Source organism: Drosophila ananassae, chromosome 2L (assembly GCF_017639315.1).
Source record: "Drosophila ananassae strain 14024-0371.13 chromosome 2L, ASM1763931v2, whole genome shotgun sequence".
Classification (NCBI taxonomy): Eukaryota; Metazoa; Arthropoda; class Insecta; order Diptera; family Drosophilidae; genus Drosophila; species Drosophila ananassae.
Genome location: NC_057927.1, coordinates 8,780,844 through 8,795,573, shown reverse-complemented (window position 1 = coordinate 8,795,573; position 14,730 = coordinate 8,780,844). Strand labels below are relative to the sequence as shown.

General features: G+C 43.6%; 7 protein-coding genes across 13 annotated transcripts in view; 3 read left to right on the top strand and 4 right to left on the bottom strand.

The window, feature by feature from the left end:
* LOC6499746 (ADP-ribosylation factor-like protein 3) overlaps positions 1-6,187 on the top strand; it is a 61,768-nt gene extending 55,581 nt beyond the window's left edge. The window contains exons 1-4 of one of the 3 annotated variants that reach the window (XM_044714109.1): positions 3,379-3,487; positions 5,403-5,531; positions 5,631-5,762; positions 5,819-6,187. In XM_044714109.1, the coding sequence (XP_044570044.1) occupies positions 3,485-3,487; positions 5,403-5,531; positions 5,631-5,762; positions 5,819-6,094 (540 nt within the window). In that variant the 5' untranslated portion in view covers positions 3,379-3,484 and the 3' untranslated portion in view covers positions 6,095-6,187. Of the gene's footprint in view, positions 1-3,378; positions 3,488-4,642; positions 4,782-5,402; positions 5,532-5,630; positions 5,763-5,818 lie in introns of those variants that run through there. The other 2 variants (XM_001953967.4, XM_044714110.1) reach the window with 2 other exon arrangements.
* Positions 1,678-2,532, bottom strand: LOC6500833. 4 transcript variants are annotated; one of them, XM_044714111.1, is made up of 3 exons: positions 2,390-2,532; positions 2,064-2,330; positions 1,678-1,997 (listed from the first exon to the last, which is right to left on the bottom strand). In XM_044714111.1, the coding sequence occupies exons 1-2, from the start codon at positions 2,392-2,394 to the stop codon at positions 2,072-2,074; spliced, it is 264 nt and encodes an 87-aa protein (XP_044570046.1). In that variant the 5' UTR covers positions 2,395-2,532; the 3' UTR covers positions 1,678-1,997; positions 2,064-2,071. The 4 variants fall into 4 exon arrangements, with proteins under 4 accessions (XP_044570046.1, XP_014766751.1, XP_001954005.1 ...); XM_014911265.3 differs by having other exon boundaries at positions 2,064-2,333; positions 2,390-2,525; XM_001953969.4 differs by having other exon boundaries at positions 1,678-2,330; positions 2,390-2,531.
* On the bottom strand, positions 2,791-4,495 carry LOC6500832 (RCC1 domain-containing protein 1). Its single transcript, XM_032455391.2, has 4 exons — positions 4,362-4,495; positions 3,666-4,188; positions 3,357-3,432; positions 2,791-3,284 (listed from the first exon to the last, which is right to left on the bottom strand). Exons 1-4 carry the CDS (start codon positions 4,447-4,449, stop codon positions 2,844-2,846), a joined length of 1,128 nt encoding a protein of 375 aa, XP_032311282.1. The 5' UTR covers positions 4,450-4,495; the 3' UTR covers positions 2,791-2,843.
* Positions 6,188-6,231: 44 nt separating the features above from the next.
* On the top strand, positions 6,232-7,186 carry LOC6499747 (ADP-ribosylation factor-like protein 3). The gene is made up of 4 exons (XM_001953966.4): positions 6,232-6,467; positions 6,524-6,658; positions 6,714-6,950; positions 7,008-7,186. Exons 1-4 carry the CDS (start codon positions 6,327-6,329, stop codon positions 7,044-7,046), a joined length of 552 nt encoding a protein of 183 aa, XP_001954002.1. The 5' UTR covers positions 6,232-6,326; the 3' UTR covers positions 7,047-7,186.
* Positions 7,187-8,245: 1,059 nt separating this feature from the next.
* Positions 8,246-8,823, top strand: LOC6502636. Its single transcript, XM_001953965.4, has one exon. The coding sequence runs from the start codon at positions 8,317-8,319 to the stop codon at positions 8,653-8,655; it is 339 nt and encodes a 112-aa protein (XP_001954001.1). The 5' UTR covers positions 8,246-8,316; the 3' UTR covers positions 8,656-8,823.
* A 37-nt stretch (positions 8,824-8,860) lies between these two features.
* LOC6500831 lies at positions 8,861-12,372 on the bottom strand. Its single transcript, XM_001953964.4, has 3 exons — positions 9,884-12,372; positions 9,612-9,830; positions 8,861-9,557 (listed from the first exon to the last, which is right to left on the bottom strand). Exons 1-3 carry the CDS (start codon positions 12,300-12,302, stop codon positions 8,905-8,907), a joined length of 3,291 nt encoding a protein of 1,096 aa, XP_001954000.1. The 5' UTR covers positions 12,303-12,372; the 3' UTR covers positions 8,861-8,904.
* Positions 12,373-12,405: 33 nt separating this feature from the next.
* On the bottom strand, positions 12,406-14,682 carry LOC6500830 (delta-1-pyrroline-5-carboxylate dehydrogenase, mitochondrial). Of its 2 annotated transcripts, none has more exons than XM_001953963.4 (3): positions 14,547-14,682; positions 13,731-14,305; positions 12,406-13,678 (listed from the first exon to the last, which is right to left on the bottom strand). In XM_001953963.4, the coding sequence occupies exons 1-3, from the start codon at positions 14,624-14,626 to the stop codon at positions 12,501-12,503; spliced, it is 1,833 nt and encodes a 610-aa protein (XP_001953999.1). In that variant the 5' UTR covers positions 14,627-14,682; the 3' UTR covers positions 12,406-12,500. The 2 variants fall into 2 exon arrangements, with proteins under 2 accessions (XP_001953999.1, XP_014766749.1); XM_014911263.3 differs by having other exon boundaries at positions 13,731-14,320; positions 14,547-14,649.
* Between the last annotated feature and the right edge of the window lie 48 nt (positions 14,683-14,730).

Here is a 14,730-nt window from a genome sequence, read left to right as displayed (position 1 = left end):
GGGGGCTGTGTTGGGTTCTTGCGGTTCAATGTACGCCCAAAAGCAAATAGGCTGAGGGCTCGAACAGAAGTGCAAACACACGCACACGGCAAGCGCCAAGGTGGGTCAGGGAAGGGGCTTAGGCTCGACCAGGCGATGACTGCTTTGCAAACTACATGAAAAGAATCCAAAAAACATACAGTGGAAATTCGAAAAGGCATAATCTTGAAAATGGTATTTAACTAGGAAGATATCTACCCCAATTACTCTACTAAAGAGATAGATTTAACATTTTAATGTCTAAATTTATTAAAATTTGATATGCGATTCATGTATGTTTGTAGATTTGGATCTACTACTGGTGCTACTGGTGGCTCAGTGTTGCATGCCAAGTGGCACGCACTTTGAGGGATCTCCCCTCCGGACTCCGGAGTCCGGACAGAAGGCAAACACATGTACAAACACCATCCAATCCCTGAACGCAGACAACTCCAAACCGGAGTGTACTTCTCCTGCTTCTTGGCGCTTTTTTCGGTTATGATTGACTGAGTTCTGTTGAAACTTTGGCGTCTGCTGGCACGCATGAAGTGCAATTTTCGAGTAACGAAAACCCCTGTGGGAGGAGAGCAGGCGGGAGAGCTACGGGAGGTGCTCACAATTAGCACTTTTCGACCATTGGCGGGGCTTCGAGTGGTTCAAGTTGCTGCTGCAGTGGCTCCCTGATAAGCTGTTGCTTTGATGGAGGCGCTTGAACCCATTTCAGACCTCTCTTCTCCGCCGCTGATCTTCACTTCTCGCTCCCGTAGCCACCCTGCGGTGGCAATTTCTAGGTGCAAATAGTTTTGCGGCCTAAAAGTGACAAGGCAACGCCTGCCACTCCCCTCTTCCCGCCGGGAAAACTCTTCCTTTTCGTCGATAACAAAGTTTGCCAACCAAATCGCCCATAAAATGAACAAGCAAAGCCCAAAAGCAAAGCCTATTTACGCACCAGAACTCAACTGAACTCCTCTGCCTCACAGTACATTATAAGATAAACATTTGTTTTTTACTTTTTCATTTGGCAAATAACATAAAAGCGTTGAACTCACTCGGAGACCACACAGTGCAATATTCGCCTATAGAATCTTGAACGCACATATATATAGGGATTTATAATTGTTCGGGGCAGTGGTGACGACTTGGGGCGCTACAATACCGTAGAATCTATTTAAAAAAATACAAATAAATTATTCATAATTCTCATTTTAAAGTTAATCCTCAAATTTACTATTTGAGCATATCCCTAGCCTTATAAACTATTAATCAAATAAAGTAAAATCAGTTATTGTAATTAATAACCAAAAAAATATATATGTATATTAAAAAAGTCATTAAGAAAACCCTTAGATAAACCTGGCCTACTTTACCATGACTTTGCCACGAAAGGGAAAGGAACACCATATCTTCAAAGTTTTTGTTGGAAAAATAATAATAAAAAAAAACCCATAACCGCCTTGTATATGATAAGGAAGCCTATAATCCTCTATATGTACTCCAGAAATTTCCCCTTTATAAGGTTTCCGATTGAATAGTTTAAACTGCAATCAATATAGCCGATATGCCTGGTAGAAAATTCCAGCGGAAACCTTCGACGGAGCTACGCACTTCCACGAAATCAAATTAATCGGCGAGTCGGCGTTAAAGTTAAAACAAAGAAAATACCCAACTTCAGACGTTCTGATTTTATTCAGTCGGTCAATCAAGCGGTCGTTCAGTCAGTCAATTAGTCAGTCGGTTCGTCATCGAGAGGCCCAAGTGCTGAAAAGTTTATTGCACTGTGCACGCCTTACTTTTGCAAAGGCAAATATTGTTTAATAACATTTTTAAAAATAAAATTTACTGATTAAATGGGCAGCGACGACGACGACGACGACGGCGAGGTCCAACGACGGCACAATGGCGGTCCTACCCCAAGGCGAAATTATTTGAGTGCCGCCGGCAGTCTGTTGACTTTTGATGGGCAATAAACCAAGTGGGGACTAGGAAAGGGGGAGATGGTTCATAGATCAGTCTCGGAGGGAATAGGTTTTTTGGATGCGAAGTACTGCCTTGGCTAGGGTCTGCCAATCAGGGCAATAGGCAGATTTAGAGCTGCGTCCAGGGTGTGCATCATCTCCATCATCATCACGAGCATGATTGTGGTTCGAAACGATTCCCGCATCATAGCCAGCATCTGCTGCTCCAAGCGGTCCCCCTTGCTCCACACCAGCTGCTCATTTGCCAGAGCGTCCTGCAGGGAGCAATCCATGTAGGCGTAGGGATAGAGAACTTGCACCGCCAGGCGCCAGAACAGAATGTAAAAAATGCTAGGACTACTGACATTAGGACATTGGGACAGTAGGGATAAGACTATATTCCCATTTGAACTTACGCCATACACAGTTCTGAATACTCAGAGTCACCACCTCGTTCTGAAGCTCTGTTAATATATTTTTACCAATTTTGCCTTTTCCGAAATGTACAGTAAAAAGTTTATTCCAATGCCTATTATTCTGATATAATTCTGATATGACGTTCTCATTCTATCTAAATTTAATTTTTTGAAAAAACACATTTTTCCGCCAAATACCAAGCTGTATTTTCTACATACTGGTTTGTGTCTTTGCTATGTAAGAAGAGCTTGAACGATGTAGATTACATCAGTTAAGTCGCTGTGGACGGCAGTTTACGTAGGTGACGAACATCATGCACGAGGCGGTTATTACCTAAAGAATTAAAGAATTCTCTTGGCGTTCGATATAAATGAGTAATCATTCATAGAAACTTAATGACTTAACATAGAACTTCTATTTATTAGGTTCCTACAATTTTAACATCACTTTATTTTATGATTCCACACAAAGCAGCGTGGCCCACGGACCACAAATAATTTGATCAGTCTCTTGACTCAATCTTATTCTCTCCAGAGCCTGAAAGGCATCCAGAAATTCCACCTGCCGGTCAGACCTCTTGCCCAACTGGCCATACTTGCTCCAACCGCTGACCCATAGCCCCCCACAGCGTCGAATCAGCAGTGTGTGACGCGAACCGGCAAATACCCTCAGTGGTGCACAGTCATCGCTGCTACTCTCCTGGTTTTTGGAGCAGCTGCACTCGGGCAGATCGTGCAACTGGGGCAGCGGGTATACAGTGGGCTCCTTTAGCAATCCGCCGGGTTTCATCACGCGTATGCCCAGCTGGCCGCTGCAGTTCAGTCCCCAGGTGTAGAGGTCTCCGAAGGCGGATATGGCTGCACTGTGCCAACCGCCGGCAGCAATGCGGGTTATCTGTTGGACGAATTCGAGAATGATAGCCATGATAAGAACGTTATATATTTGTTCAGTCTTTATAAATCGTACCTTAATGCCTGCTAGCGCCTCCAGTAAATGCGGAGTCTCCTCCGTCTTTAAAACGCTCTGGCCCAATTGTCCACGTCTGAAAATTATCACAGTTGTGCAAAAAATCACGAAAAATTTTTATAAATAAGATGGTAATTAGGGTTTGGGTTAATGTTTGTATACTTTTGAATATCCTACTAAGAAATATTCCAGTTTTTAGTTTCAGAACCTTACATTTAAGTTTGGTTTTTAGTTATTTACTTATAATATCAACTTTTTTGCTTAAATTGATTGCAAATATTGATATTACAATTGGAGGCATTTACGTACAGTCCGTTTCCCCAGGTGTAGACGTCACCGTTTCTGCTCAGGAGCACGGCGTGCTCGTGACCACATTCCAGCTGCTTTACCCGAAACTGGCGACCGGGAAACTGGTGCAGGCAGCTGGGAATACTGTAGACGGCGTTTTCCGAGCTGACAGCTACGTTCATGTGAGATCCGCAGGCAATGTGCTCGACAATCGGCGATCCGGGTTGGGCCTTGGTTGTCCCAAAAATAGAACGCTTTGTCGCCGAATTTGGTCGGGGCGGAGCTTCCAGGCGTACGGCCTGCAGTTCCGTTTTAATTTTGATTGAAACCCTGTACAGCTGACCGCTGTGAAGTAGCACCAAACAGTAGGCTTCGCCGGCGGCCAGGGCTTTAATGTTGTCCACCGCTTCGAGGGTCACGCACTCGTGGGGTTCGAACTCAAGAAGCCCACGCATATACAACTTCCGGCCCAAGGCGAGGGCGGAATACCGCCAGCCGACCGAAATCGTGCACTGGTTTTGTTCTGACAGTGGCGCATTTATTTCTGTAATAAAATCTTAAGTGATTAGTATGCTCAGTACAGGTAAAGCTGCCTAATGCCAATCAGTCTTGAAATATACATTCGTTTTGAAATAAGCTGCAGGGGTTCTTGTCATAGAAAGACTACTGTACATATAATTAAGTGATCGCCGTTGGCTTTTGTTGCCGCTTACAAACCTCTGAAGCCGGCAGCGCTGTCGGTGTCGCCGGTTACAAATTCATGCTGGCCAAATGCGTTGAAACCCGTAAATAGCAGTCGTCGCATCTTCCCGTTCCAATTTCGTTCCTGACCCTCGCACCACCCCCACCTTCCCCAGCTCCACCTCCTCCTCCTCCTGCAGTGGTTGGCAGCGGTTGCGCAGGCGACGCCTTGTTGTTGCTGGAATTTGTTGGAGCGTTGCGAGAATTTGTTTAGTTGCTGGACGGCGCTGAACCTGTGATGTTGTGTTTGGTGGTTGCTTTCGACTTACCTGAGTTTACCTGACCTCTTCACCAAAAGACGCCTCTCCAGGTTATCCACTGAATTGTGGTGCAGTGCCGATTGTAAAAATCTTGCGGGTGCCAGTGTTTCCGTAATTAAGTGGACTATATAGGATGGTAGGTTATCTCTGTATGCCGTAACAGCTAATTATTAGTTTATTTTTGTTCCGCGATCGGTTGTTATGGGAACGGCTGTGAACAAAACACAACAGTTGTACTACCTTATCCTTCGGTTTTCTTTTTGCTGACAAACTTTCCAAAATTTTGCAGAACTTTGGCTTTGCCGGACTCTGCCTATTTCCATTTCCGCGATATATCGTTGTGAATATTCTCGTAAATATAAATAAACTAATAATTAAACCTATATGCCCGCGTTTTTTGAAGTGTGACCAAGAGCTTTTTTTTGCGCAACCCGTATTTTAGTCGAAATTTGAAACTTACTGCAACCTCTAACACTGTGTGAAAGAAAGCTGCCAGACTTTGGCGCGCATATTTAAATATTTTAACTAAATAATTTATATATAAAAGTGTTTAATACTTTCGAACACACAAACCCAACGAATTTTTGTGTTATTGGGTATCACTTCGACTTTACCCATACATTTTTTATGTTAAAATACTTTTTTTTGGTTCTTGACTTTTAAATATTTCTTTAAGCATTTTTTTACAACAAATTTATTAGTTAAATTCTTTTATATTTATCGTTACATTATATTATCAATACTCAATACGATTTAGGGTCTCCTTTCGCTGCTGCGTAAGCTGCGACCTAACCCTGAGAAGGAGGCTCGCATCCTGCTCCTCGGACTGGACAACGCTGGCAAGACGACAATCCTGAAGCAACTGGCTTCGGAGGACATAACCACGGTTCGTATGAAAAAAGCTGCGAACTGCCTTTGTTCGATGCTGCCTTTGTGCGAGCTCCGTTCGCTTTTGTCCCATAAAATAAGGAGTGAACCCCCGCAGGTAACGCCCACGGCGGGATTTAACATCAAGTCCGTGGCAGCCGATGGATTCAAGCTGAATGTTTGGGACATTGGGGGTCAGTGGAAGATCCGGCCGTATTGGAAAAACTATTTTGCCAATACAGATGTTTTGGTAGGCGCTTTCCTAAGTAAAAATTCTTTGAATAACCGGAAATTTTCTATTTTTAGATCTATGTAATTGATTGTACTGACCGGACTCGACTTCCGGAGGCGGGCAGCGAATTATTTGAGATGTTGATGGACAACCGACTGAAGCAGGTCCCTGTGCTGATTTTCGCCAACAAGCAGGACATGCCCGACGCCATGAGTGCCTCCGAGGTGGCTGAGAAGATGAGTCTGGTTCAGCTGCAAGGACGTACTTGGGAGATCAAAGCCTGCACTGCCACTGATGGCACCGGTCTCAAGGAGGGCATGGACTGGGTCTGCAAAAACATGAAGAAGTAATCTTAATCCTCGCCTGTTGAATTGTGTTTTGTAGCTCCTAAGTGTAGCTCTTAAGATCGAAATCATAAATATACGTAAATTAACTTCTTATAAGCTGGATATGTGCTTTAAAGTTTAAACGATAAATCCCAGAAGGCTTTGTATTTCCAATCATTCGAACCCCACAACTTCGTAAAAATTTACCTAGACTGTAGCCGATTTGTACACCTCGACTCCAATCAATTTCATTCCAATGTGCTTTCACGGGCCCGTTTCGCTTATCAAGAAAGTGCTGCCCTTCAGCTCCCAAGGATCCAGTCTTCTCATATTGGGACTAGACAATGCCGGCAAAACCACTCTAACAACTCGCCTTGCGGGAATCTTAAATGGAGCTGTAAGAATCGATATTTTTTTATTTGTAGATCAATAATCTACAAGATTATATTTCAGTCGAAGGAATCAACCAAAGAAGCCTCCGAATGGACTTTCAAGGTGAATAAATCAAAGCTCCAGTTGTGGGATTTAAATGGGGAACTCAAGAACCGGCAAGTTTGGCCCGATTATTACCAAAAAGCAAAGGTCTTGGTAAGAAATTCTCAATATTTTAAACTTTAAAGCGATTTTATAGCCACCTTCTTAGATTTTTGTCATAGACAGTAAGGATGGGGTGCGCCTTGGCGAGGCTCGTTGCGTCCTGTGCGATGTCCTTTTGCACGAGGAGCTACAGAAAGCTCCCTTGCTTATTATTTCCAATAAAAAGGACACCATTGGATCCCTGCCCACCTCCACTGTAGTTGACTTGATGGGCTTGGATCGCCTGGAGGGCCGTGAATGGGCCATCAAGGAATGTTCTGTGGAAACGGGTGATGGCATTCAGGTTTGTTGCTTAGTTTCCCTCCTTTTTTGATTTTTTTTTACCTTTTTCACCCTATAGGAAGTTGCTGACTGGATAACTGGAAAAATAAAGAAATAAAAATTTGGATTTTACAATTTTTAAATATTTTTTAAAGTCTATTTTGTACATTAAGCTATGCAGAAATTTGTAGTGCATACACAAGTAGTGCCTACTTATACTATTAAATATAATAAATGTATCACATAAATAGCTTAAAAGTAAATTGATTAACATAAAAACAGATACAAACATGCTAGAATATCATTGAAAACCAACGTAATTCGTAGAAAATGATTTTAAATTGAAATTAAACTGATTGAAATTAATTTTAAGCCATTCTTCTCAATACCACTAAAGACATGTGAAAGGAGTTCCTTTTGCACTGCTTAAAAAACTCCAATTTAACTTAAAATTACATTTTTTGTTAAATTTTCCCATGGACCCCCTTGAAAATCAGGAAATGCCTGGGAGCCCCATATATGGCCCACAGCGATGCCTGTATCTTTTTTAGTTTTCATCCGATCCTTGAGGGGAATACCTTAAACGATTTGTATATCGATTCTCTCTCAATCTGCATTATAATCTTAGACACAATATTTACATCGATTTTTTGTTAAATTTTCCCATGGACCCCCTTGAAAATCTGGAAATGCCTGGGAGCCCCACATATAGGGTCCACAGAGATGCCTATATGTTTTTCAGTTTTCATGCAGATAAATTCCCTACCTTTATGCATGAAAACTCCAGAAATACAATTTTTAATCGATTTTGTGCCCATTTTCCCCTTGACCCCTTGAGTTTGGACAGACGCGGGGGAACGGCTTATATGGCCCACAGCGATGTCTATATCTTTTCAATTTTAGTCCGATCCTTGAGTGGAAGACCTTTAAAGATTTTTAACGGTATACGTTGAACGATTTGTACTATATTAAACTACAGCTCCGTTTAAACTTTAAGAGCGACCCAGTCTTAGGAGACTGGGAAAATCTCAATTATCATTAAAAGCCTTATCAGAAATATAGTTGATTTTGTTCACTTTGTAAATATTTTTACTATCGCAGAGGAAGTGATAGTGAAGCCTAGGAATGAATGATTTTACTAAAAAGGTCAAAACATATTATTCAAAGTTTGCAAATTCAAATAAGTGTTTAGCTTATTGAATAATGATTACTCATTAGTTCAATTGTAATTGAGAAAGTGTGTTGGTTAGTAGATGCTCTGATTACGAGCAGTTCGCAGATTCTAAGTAATTTTGCAAACGTAATGTGATTTGGTCCAGCTAGGGATGAATAAACATCAGAGTAAAAATTTTAAAACTCACAGTTCACATTAAACTTTTGCCGTTGCAATGCGTTGCACTCCAATAATCGTGTTTCTATCTGCACTGGCCCTAAACTCATGTCTGGCCAGAGCCAGATTCAGCTCGGAGAAGTCTCTGGATGATGGTGTCATTGTTTGGCCGATCGACCTGATCCACTTTCCCCAAGCATACACTCTCATGCACAAGGTAGAGAAGCGCTTGGAGTGTATTAGCGACGAGGAAACCAGGAGCCGCATTATGGACTACACCGTGGATGAGTTAAGGAAGTGCAAGCTTGATTTCCAAATGTGTGAGCTCTGCGTTCTGCGATCTATTCCCTACACGATGTCCTTTATTTCGAGCCAACAGAATCAACAAAGGCATTAAAACTTAAAAAAAAGTAATAAGTTTAAGGTAATTAAGTTAGTAAACAATAAAACAGAAATTAGAAAATATATTTTATGAATCATTAATGGAACTTCTTTCGGAAAGGCCATTCTTAATAATAATCAGATACAAGATTATGAAAATAAAAATATAAATGTTTTTTATGAATCACAAATAGAACTACTAAAAAAATTCAAAAGAAATCATAATGAAATTTTATAAAAAAAGAAATATGATAAAAACAATATTTTAGAGTTTGCTCCCTGAATAGGGTGTTTGAATCATTTGTTGCTCATCTCGCACTCGTTTCTTTTCCATTTTGGCAAACTTGCTCCTATGATAGAGCTGCTCCTTGACGCGATTCTTCCTCCGCTCATCCATGCTGTAGCGCCGCAGCATGTCCCGTCGGTCCACAATCGACATGCTGATGTCCTGGCAGTCCCGAGATGGACGGCAGAAGGTCCAGGATCCAAAAATTGTGTCCACACAGCCGCAAGTGCGACAATAGCCAACAAAATGACCAATCAGGCTGGAATTCATCTGGCGGAAGGAGAGTGAAACGGGTCCACCCTGGATCATGAGGGCATGCCCCGAAAATTGCCAATCCTTTATATTATCCATCAGCTCGTGAACTCTAGGAGGCACGGTCTCCTGCACACTGATGTTCAGCGGAATTCCTGTGAAAGTTGGATTTTTTAAATCATTTTTGATGTGCGTCGTGTTTATCTTGACGCAAGTTCGTAGAAATCTTTGGATATCGGGGATGTCTCGGGATTTCCTCTTTTTTGAAGTGAAGCAGCCCTTTTTTTCCTCCACGGGGGCCTCTACTTGATTGGTTTGTATGTTTATGCGGACTCCTAGGACTGGGGACTCCCAGGATCCATTGAGGTCACAGGGAGAGCCTGGAGTAGGAAATTTATAAGTAAGTTACAAATTATTAAATTTTAAAGTTAAACCATCAGCTGGATCCACAAAACAGCATGACAGCTTCTTGACCTCTTCTTCTGATTGATTGCATTTAGTGGCCTGAATCGTCTCCAAACGTTCCAGAATCTTGTCCAGAATTGGCGACATCCCCTGCTGATCCTGTTGCTGGCATCCCTGAGCCTGACAAATCTGAGGAGATGAAGACGGGAACACCATTTCAAGTCCCTTGGGAACAAACATTTGGTTTGCTTTCAAAAGAAATTTATTTAGTAAACGAATGATATAATTTTTGTAAGCTAACCTGCCGGTATCGGCTGCAGGCGTGTTGGCCCAAATCCTAGACGTGCGTCTCCAACATTTGGACTATTTCCCACAATTCTTTGGGCCACTTCCAAAGGGGACAAATTCATTTGGGTGGCCACATTATCGATCATATTGGTGCTCACAGGAGGAGTGACCTGATTAACTAGGACTTCGGGAAATGGCACTGGCAGGATCTGCCCACTTTCGCCCTGTGTAAGACTCTGCCTCTTCGTGTTTGTTTTGGGAACCTTGGCTTTCTCAATGACCTCCTTCCACCAGCTTTGCTTCGTTTTCAGAGCCTGATGCAGGTTGTCCATTTGGTTCTCGTACTCATTGAACAGGTTGAAAAAGTTCGAATGTTTAATGGCTTTCATTCCAGTCACAATTTTGTCAGGATCTATGCTGGATGAGAGATCGGGCCAAGGATTCATTTTGCTAGCGAGTAATTTAGTAGAGCTTTGTGATGAACATTCATCTGATTCAGTTTTGGTTTTTGTACCAACATCTTCATCCCATTTGATTTCCAGCTTTGGGCCAGGCTTTTCCAGCTTCTCTGTCTTCGTTAGCTGTTCATCTGTTTTAGGTTCATCCTTTTGGGTAACTTTTTGTTGGAGAGGCCTATCCCCCTTCTCATTTTCGACATCACCTTTTCCTTGAATCGGTGCTTCAGGAGGTTTTAGTTTCTGTCCTTTCTTGCTGTCACCCAATCCAGGCCTGATTAGTGGCACCTCGTTCCAAACCAATTGTCGGTTCTTGGAGTTGGGTAAAAAGTAAGGCTTCAGGCCTCCATTCTGGTTGCTTTCCCTGTTCAGTTTGACAAAGTTGTCCAGGGCCTTCAGGTAGTTGATGTTTCTGGAAGGAGCCTTTTCTTCTTTCTTATCGGCCACCAGACATTGGGTTGTGTCATTCATCTTCTCATTTGAATCGCTGTCCAAGGGGTAATCCGCTTCAGTGGTCAGAAGTGATTGTCTGGGGAACTTATGATCGTTGAAAAGCTGAAAAAAGCCCTTTTTGTACTCGTCGTAAAGCCCGCCAGCTCTGATCGAGGAGCTCCTTGACTTTACATCGGCTAGGACCCGTTTAAAGGCGATGACCGCACTGCCAGGTTCCATATTCTCAAAGAGTCCTGTCAGATCGTTGTTGGAGATGGCTTTCAGCGAAGCTCTACTTTCCGTTACTAAATGACTATCGTGCAAAATTCTCTTATCTAGATTAGGCTCCAACCTCTCACCGATTTTCTCCGCCAGTTCGCTAACCAAATCCGTTTGCTCCAGTTGCTCAATCACGTCCAAGAGATCTGAGAGGGCGCTGAGCTTTACGGTGCCGGATGTGCTAACTGGCTTTGATTTCTTGGGGGGAAAAATTTGGCTAGGTCGTTGCCAGGCTTTCAAGATCTCATTGTAGATACGACTCAGCTCTAGGATGCGCCGCTCTCCAGAGTCCTTGGGCGGTTCACGCTCCTGAGATGTTCCTGGAACTAAAGTCCTGAGGTGTTCCTGGAAATTTCCTGGAACATCCAATTTGAGGACAATCAAATGGGAGGACTTCTCATTGCTATCCTTTAGATTTGGCGGTCGGCCGGGGCATTTTGCGGAACACGAGGCCTTGTCGTCCGTGAAATCGAATTTGGTTAGGGAGAAGGGAGGTTTCTCTTTATACGATGGCTCCTTAATCTTTCCTTTCTCCTGGGCAGGATTATTGTTTGATTTTTCCCCCGGATCTGGAGGACGGACCAAGTTGTTTTCATATTTAACCACCGGTAGGCATACAGGAGGCTTTTCCTTTTCAACCAGACCCCTGATGCTATCAATAAATGGATCCACAATCTTTTGGGTAATTGGTTTCTCAATCGCAGGTTTCTTTTCTTTGTTGCGATTGTAGAAATCAAGTATGCATTTTCCAAGTGGTACATGTGCGGTATTGGAGCTATCGCTCTTCACTCCCGAATTATTGGAGCTATCGCTTTTCACCCCCGAATTATGCGTAGAATTTTTGTCTTTGGCAAGGGACTCCTTAACTTTCTCGACACTCTTCAAAGAACTACCAAAAGCCTTTGCATCCTTATGATCGGATGTTTTTTCCACTGGAACGGACTCGTATTGGATAATTTGAACTGCATAGGGAGGCTTATCTTTGTCCAAAGGATCCTTAAACTTCCACAGCACAGGATGTCGGTTGTCCCTTCGAATTTCCCCAGTATCCTTTGATTCAGTCACTTTGGCCTCACCTTCGACTCCCTCATCAGCGTCTCCCTTATACCGAACTCTGTAGGCATCGTAGAGTCTTTGGACATGTACTGGAGCCGTACCATCTAGGTTTTGTACTAAACAGGGGGTCTGTTCCAGGCCAGAGGATCTTGTAGGAACTAGAAAGTGAAGTAGCACTAAACTGGAAATTAAAATAAGTAATCCGTCCATTTTACATAAGCTTTGAAGAGTTACAAATATTTTGATTTTTAAAAGTGACAATGTTTTCAAGACCACCAGGATTCATTTCCAAATTCAGACATTTAAATCAAAATTTGTTTTTAAAACTGTCCCTAAGAACTTTATTATCTTTTTTGCACAAAAATTTTAAACTTACTCGCCGGATTCGAAATTATCAATTACCCCGCTTTATGAAACTGGCTTGTCCTCCTCCTCCAAGGCTGAAGGTTCCTTATGGACAATATCATCTTTTTTAGAACTATTAGACTTCCACTGCTCGCTGACCTGCATGTAAGGATAATAGACGTTCACGTGTGGCTTGTACGACTCCTTGATCACCTGGGGCGACGTCCACCGCAGAAGTGAGTGCGGACTGCCCAACTTGTCACTGGTTCCGGTCACGTGACCCGCTCCGAAGGGCTGCTGACCCACCCTGGAGCAGGTCGATTTGTCATTGACATTCAGATTACCCACATTGAATCTGAACGCTTCGAAGGCCTCCCGGATGAAGTTTGTATCCTGTGCAAACACGGATCCTATCAGGCCGTGGTTTATCTCGGCCACCTTGCTCATTGTCTCCTCGAGTTTGTGGTCAGGGTAAACATAGACGCCCAGTATGGGGCCCAGAAGTTCCTCCTTGCAAATGAGGTTGTCCAGATCCATAACCTGCACCACTGTGGGGTCCACAAAGTAGCCTCTCTTCTTGTCGCATTTGCCACCGGTCAAGATGTGGCAATTGGGGCACTGTGAAATGTACTTGAGCCACATGAAGATGCGGTCGTAAGCTCGCCGATTGATCACTGCCGAGCAAAAGCAGTCACAATAGGTGGCTTGGCCCACGTACAATGACGAAGTGATCTGCAACAAGGGCTCCTTGATCTTCTCCTCCCACAGGGACTCCGGCACATACAGCATCGAGCAGGAGGAGCACTTTTGACCAGCGTACTCGAAAGCTGCCCGAATAGTACAGGCTACGGCCGTCTCAGGTTCGGCTGACGGGTGGACGAAGTGGAAATTCTTGCCGCCGCCCTCGCCTATCAAGCGCGGATAGTTCTCATACTGATTGATGTTCTGGGCCACCAGTTGCCACAATACTTTCAGCACAGATGAAGTGCCCGTGAAACTAATACCCGCCAGCTTGGGATGTTGGGTCACGACATTAGCGAAGTTCTTCTCTTCGGCGGGCACAAAATTGACCACGCCCTCGGGGACTCCCGCTTCCAACATCGCTTTGAAAACGTACCAGTTGGAAAGGATCGCCGAGTCTGAGGGTTTCCACAACACTGCATTGCCCATCAAAGCTGGAGTGTACACCAAGTTGGCAGCTATGCCGGTATAGTTGAAGGGACTGATGGCAGCCACAAATCCTGAAAGGATATATCGTTAATAACCTGAGCACAAATTAAAAGCATATTCAACCTGTTAGTCCTCTCAGCCGCATTGTATTCTTGCAGGAGTCAGGGCAATCGTTAACAGGTTCATAGTTCGCCAAATCCCTCAAGAACGCTGGAGTGAATCGCATAAAGTCCACCAGTTCAGCCACATCCATCTCCGCCTGGCGCAGGGTCTTCCCCTGGCCGATCATCGTGGCTGCAATTATCTTATAGCGATACTGTTCGGAAATTAGTTCGGCAGCCCGTTCCCAGATTTTGATTCGATCGCTCAACTTGGTCTTGTCCCAAGCCTCTTGCGCCTCCACGCTCTTCTCTATTGCGGACTGAATTAGCACGCGGTGGGCGTGGCTATATCGGGCTATGGGCTGGCACAGATCGAAGGGAGGCACCTGTTGTAGTTCATGATCCCCGGAAAACTCCTGACCGTTGATTACGATGGGAATGTGCTTCACACGGTTGAGCACCCCCAGTAATGCAGACTCCAGTTCCTTGCGCTCCGGCGAGCCGGGTGTGTACTGAAGCAGCTCTTCGTTGGCCACTGGTTCGTCCAATTCGAAGTGTTCAGTCAGCTGGGCACCTTTTCTTCCAATCAAACCGGAGCTAAAATTAAGAAATCTTTAAAAGCTTATTTTTTTAAATTGAAAATATATAGAAAAGCTGAATTTAGGCGCCAGTTTTATCGATAGTTCTTTTTAAGCCCAACACATCCCTATTTTTGTATCGATATACAATCAGCTGATTGGGATAAAAGCTCAACCACGACATAACAAACGCATCGCGCCTCTGTTATTATTTTTTGTGATGCAATAAATTAGTGAAATATTCCCGAAATGCAGCTTACCCGCCTTTTGTTGAAGCCTCGAGCCTCGGAAGTATTGACCGCATATTTGAAACAATGCCATGAGCCACCCTGGACATCATATTTCGTGAAGGTAAGTTGGGGTATTTTTGGCGCTTCCCTAAAATGTAATACTGAAGGATAATGAAGAATTCTCCCTCGCAATCCTAGTTCCGGGATGTAGCCA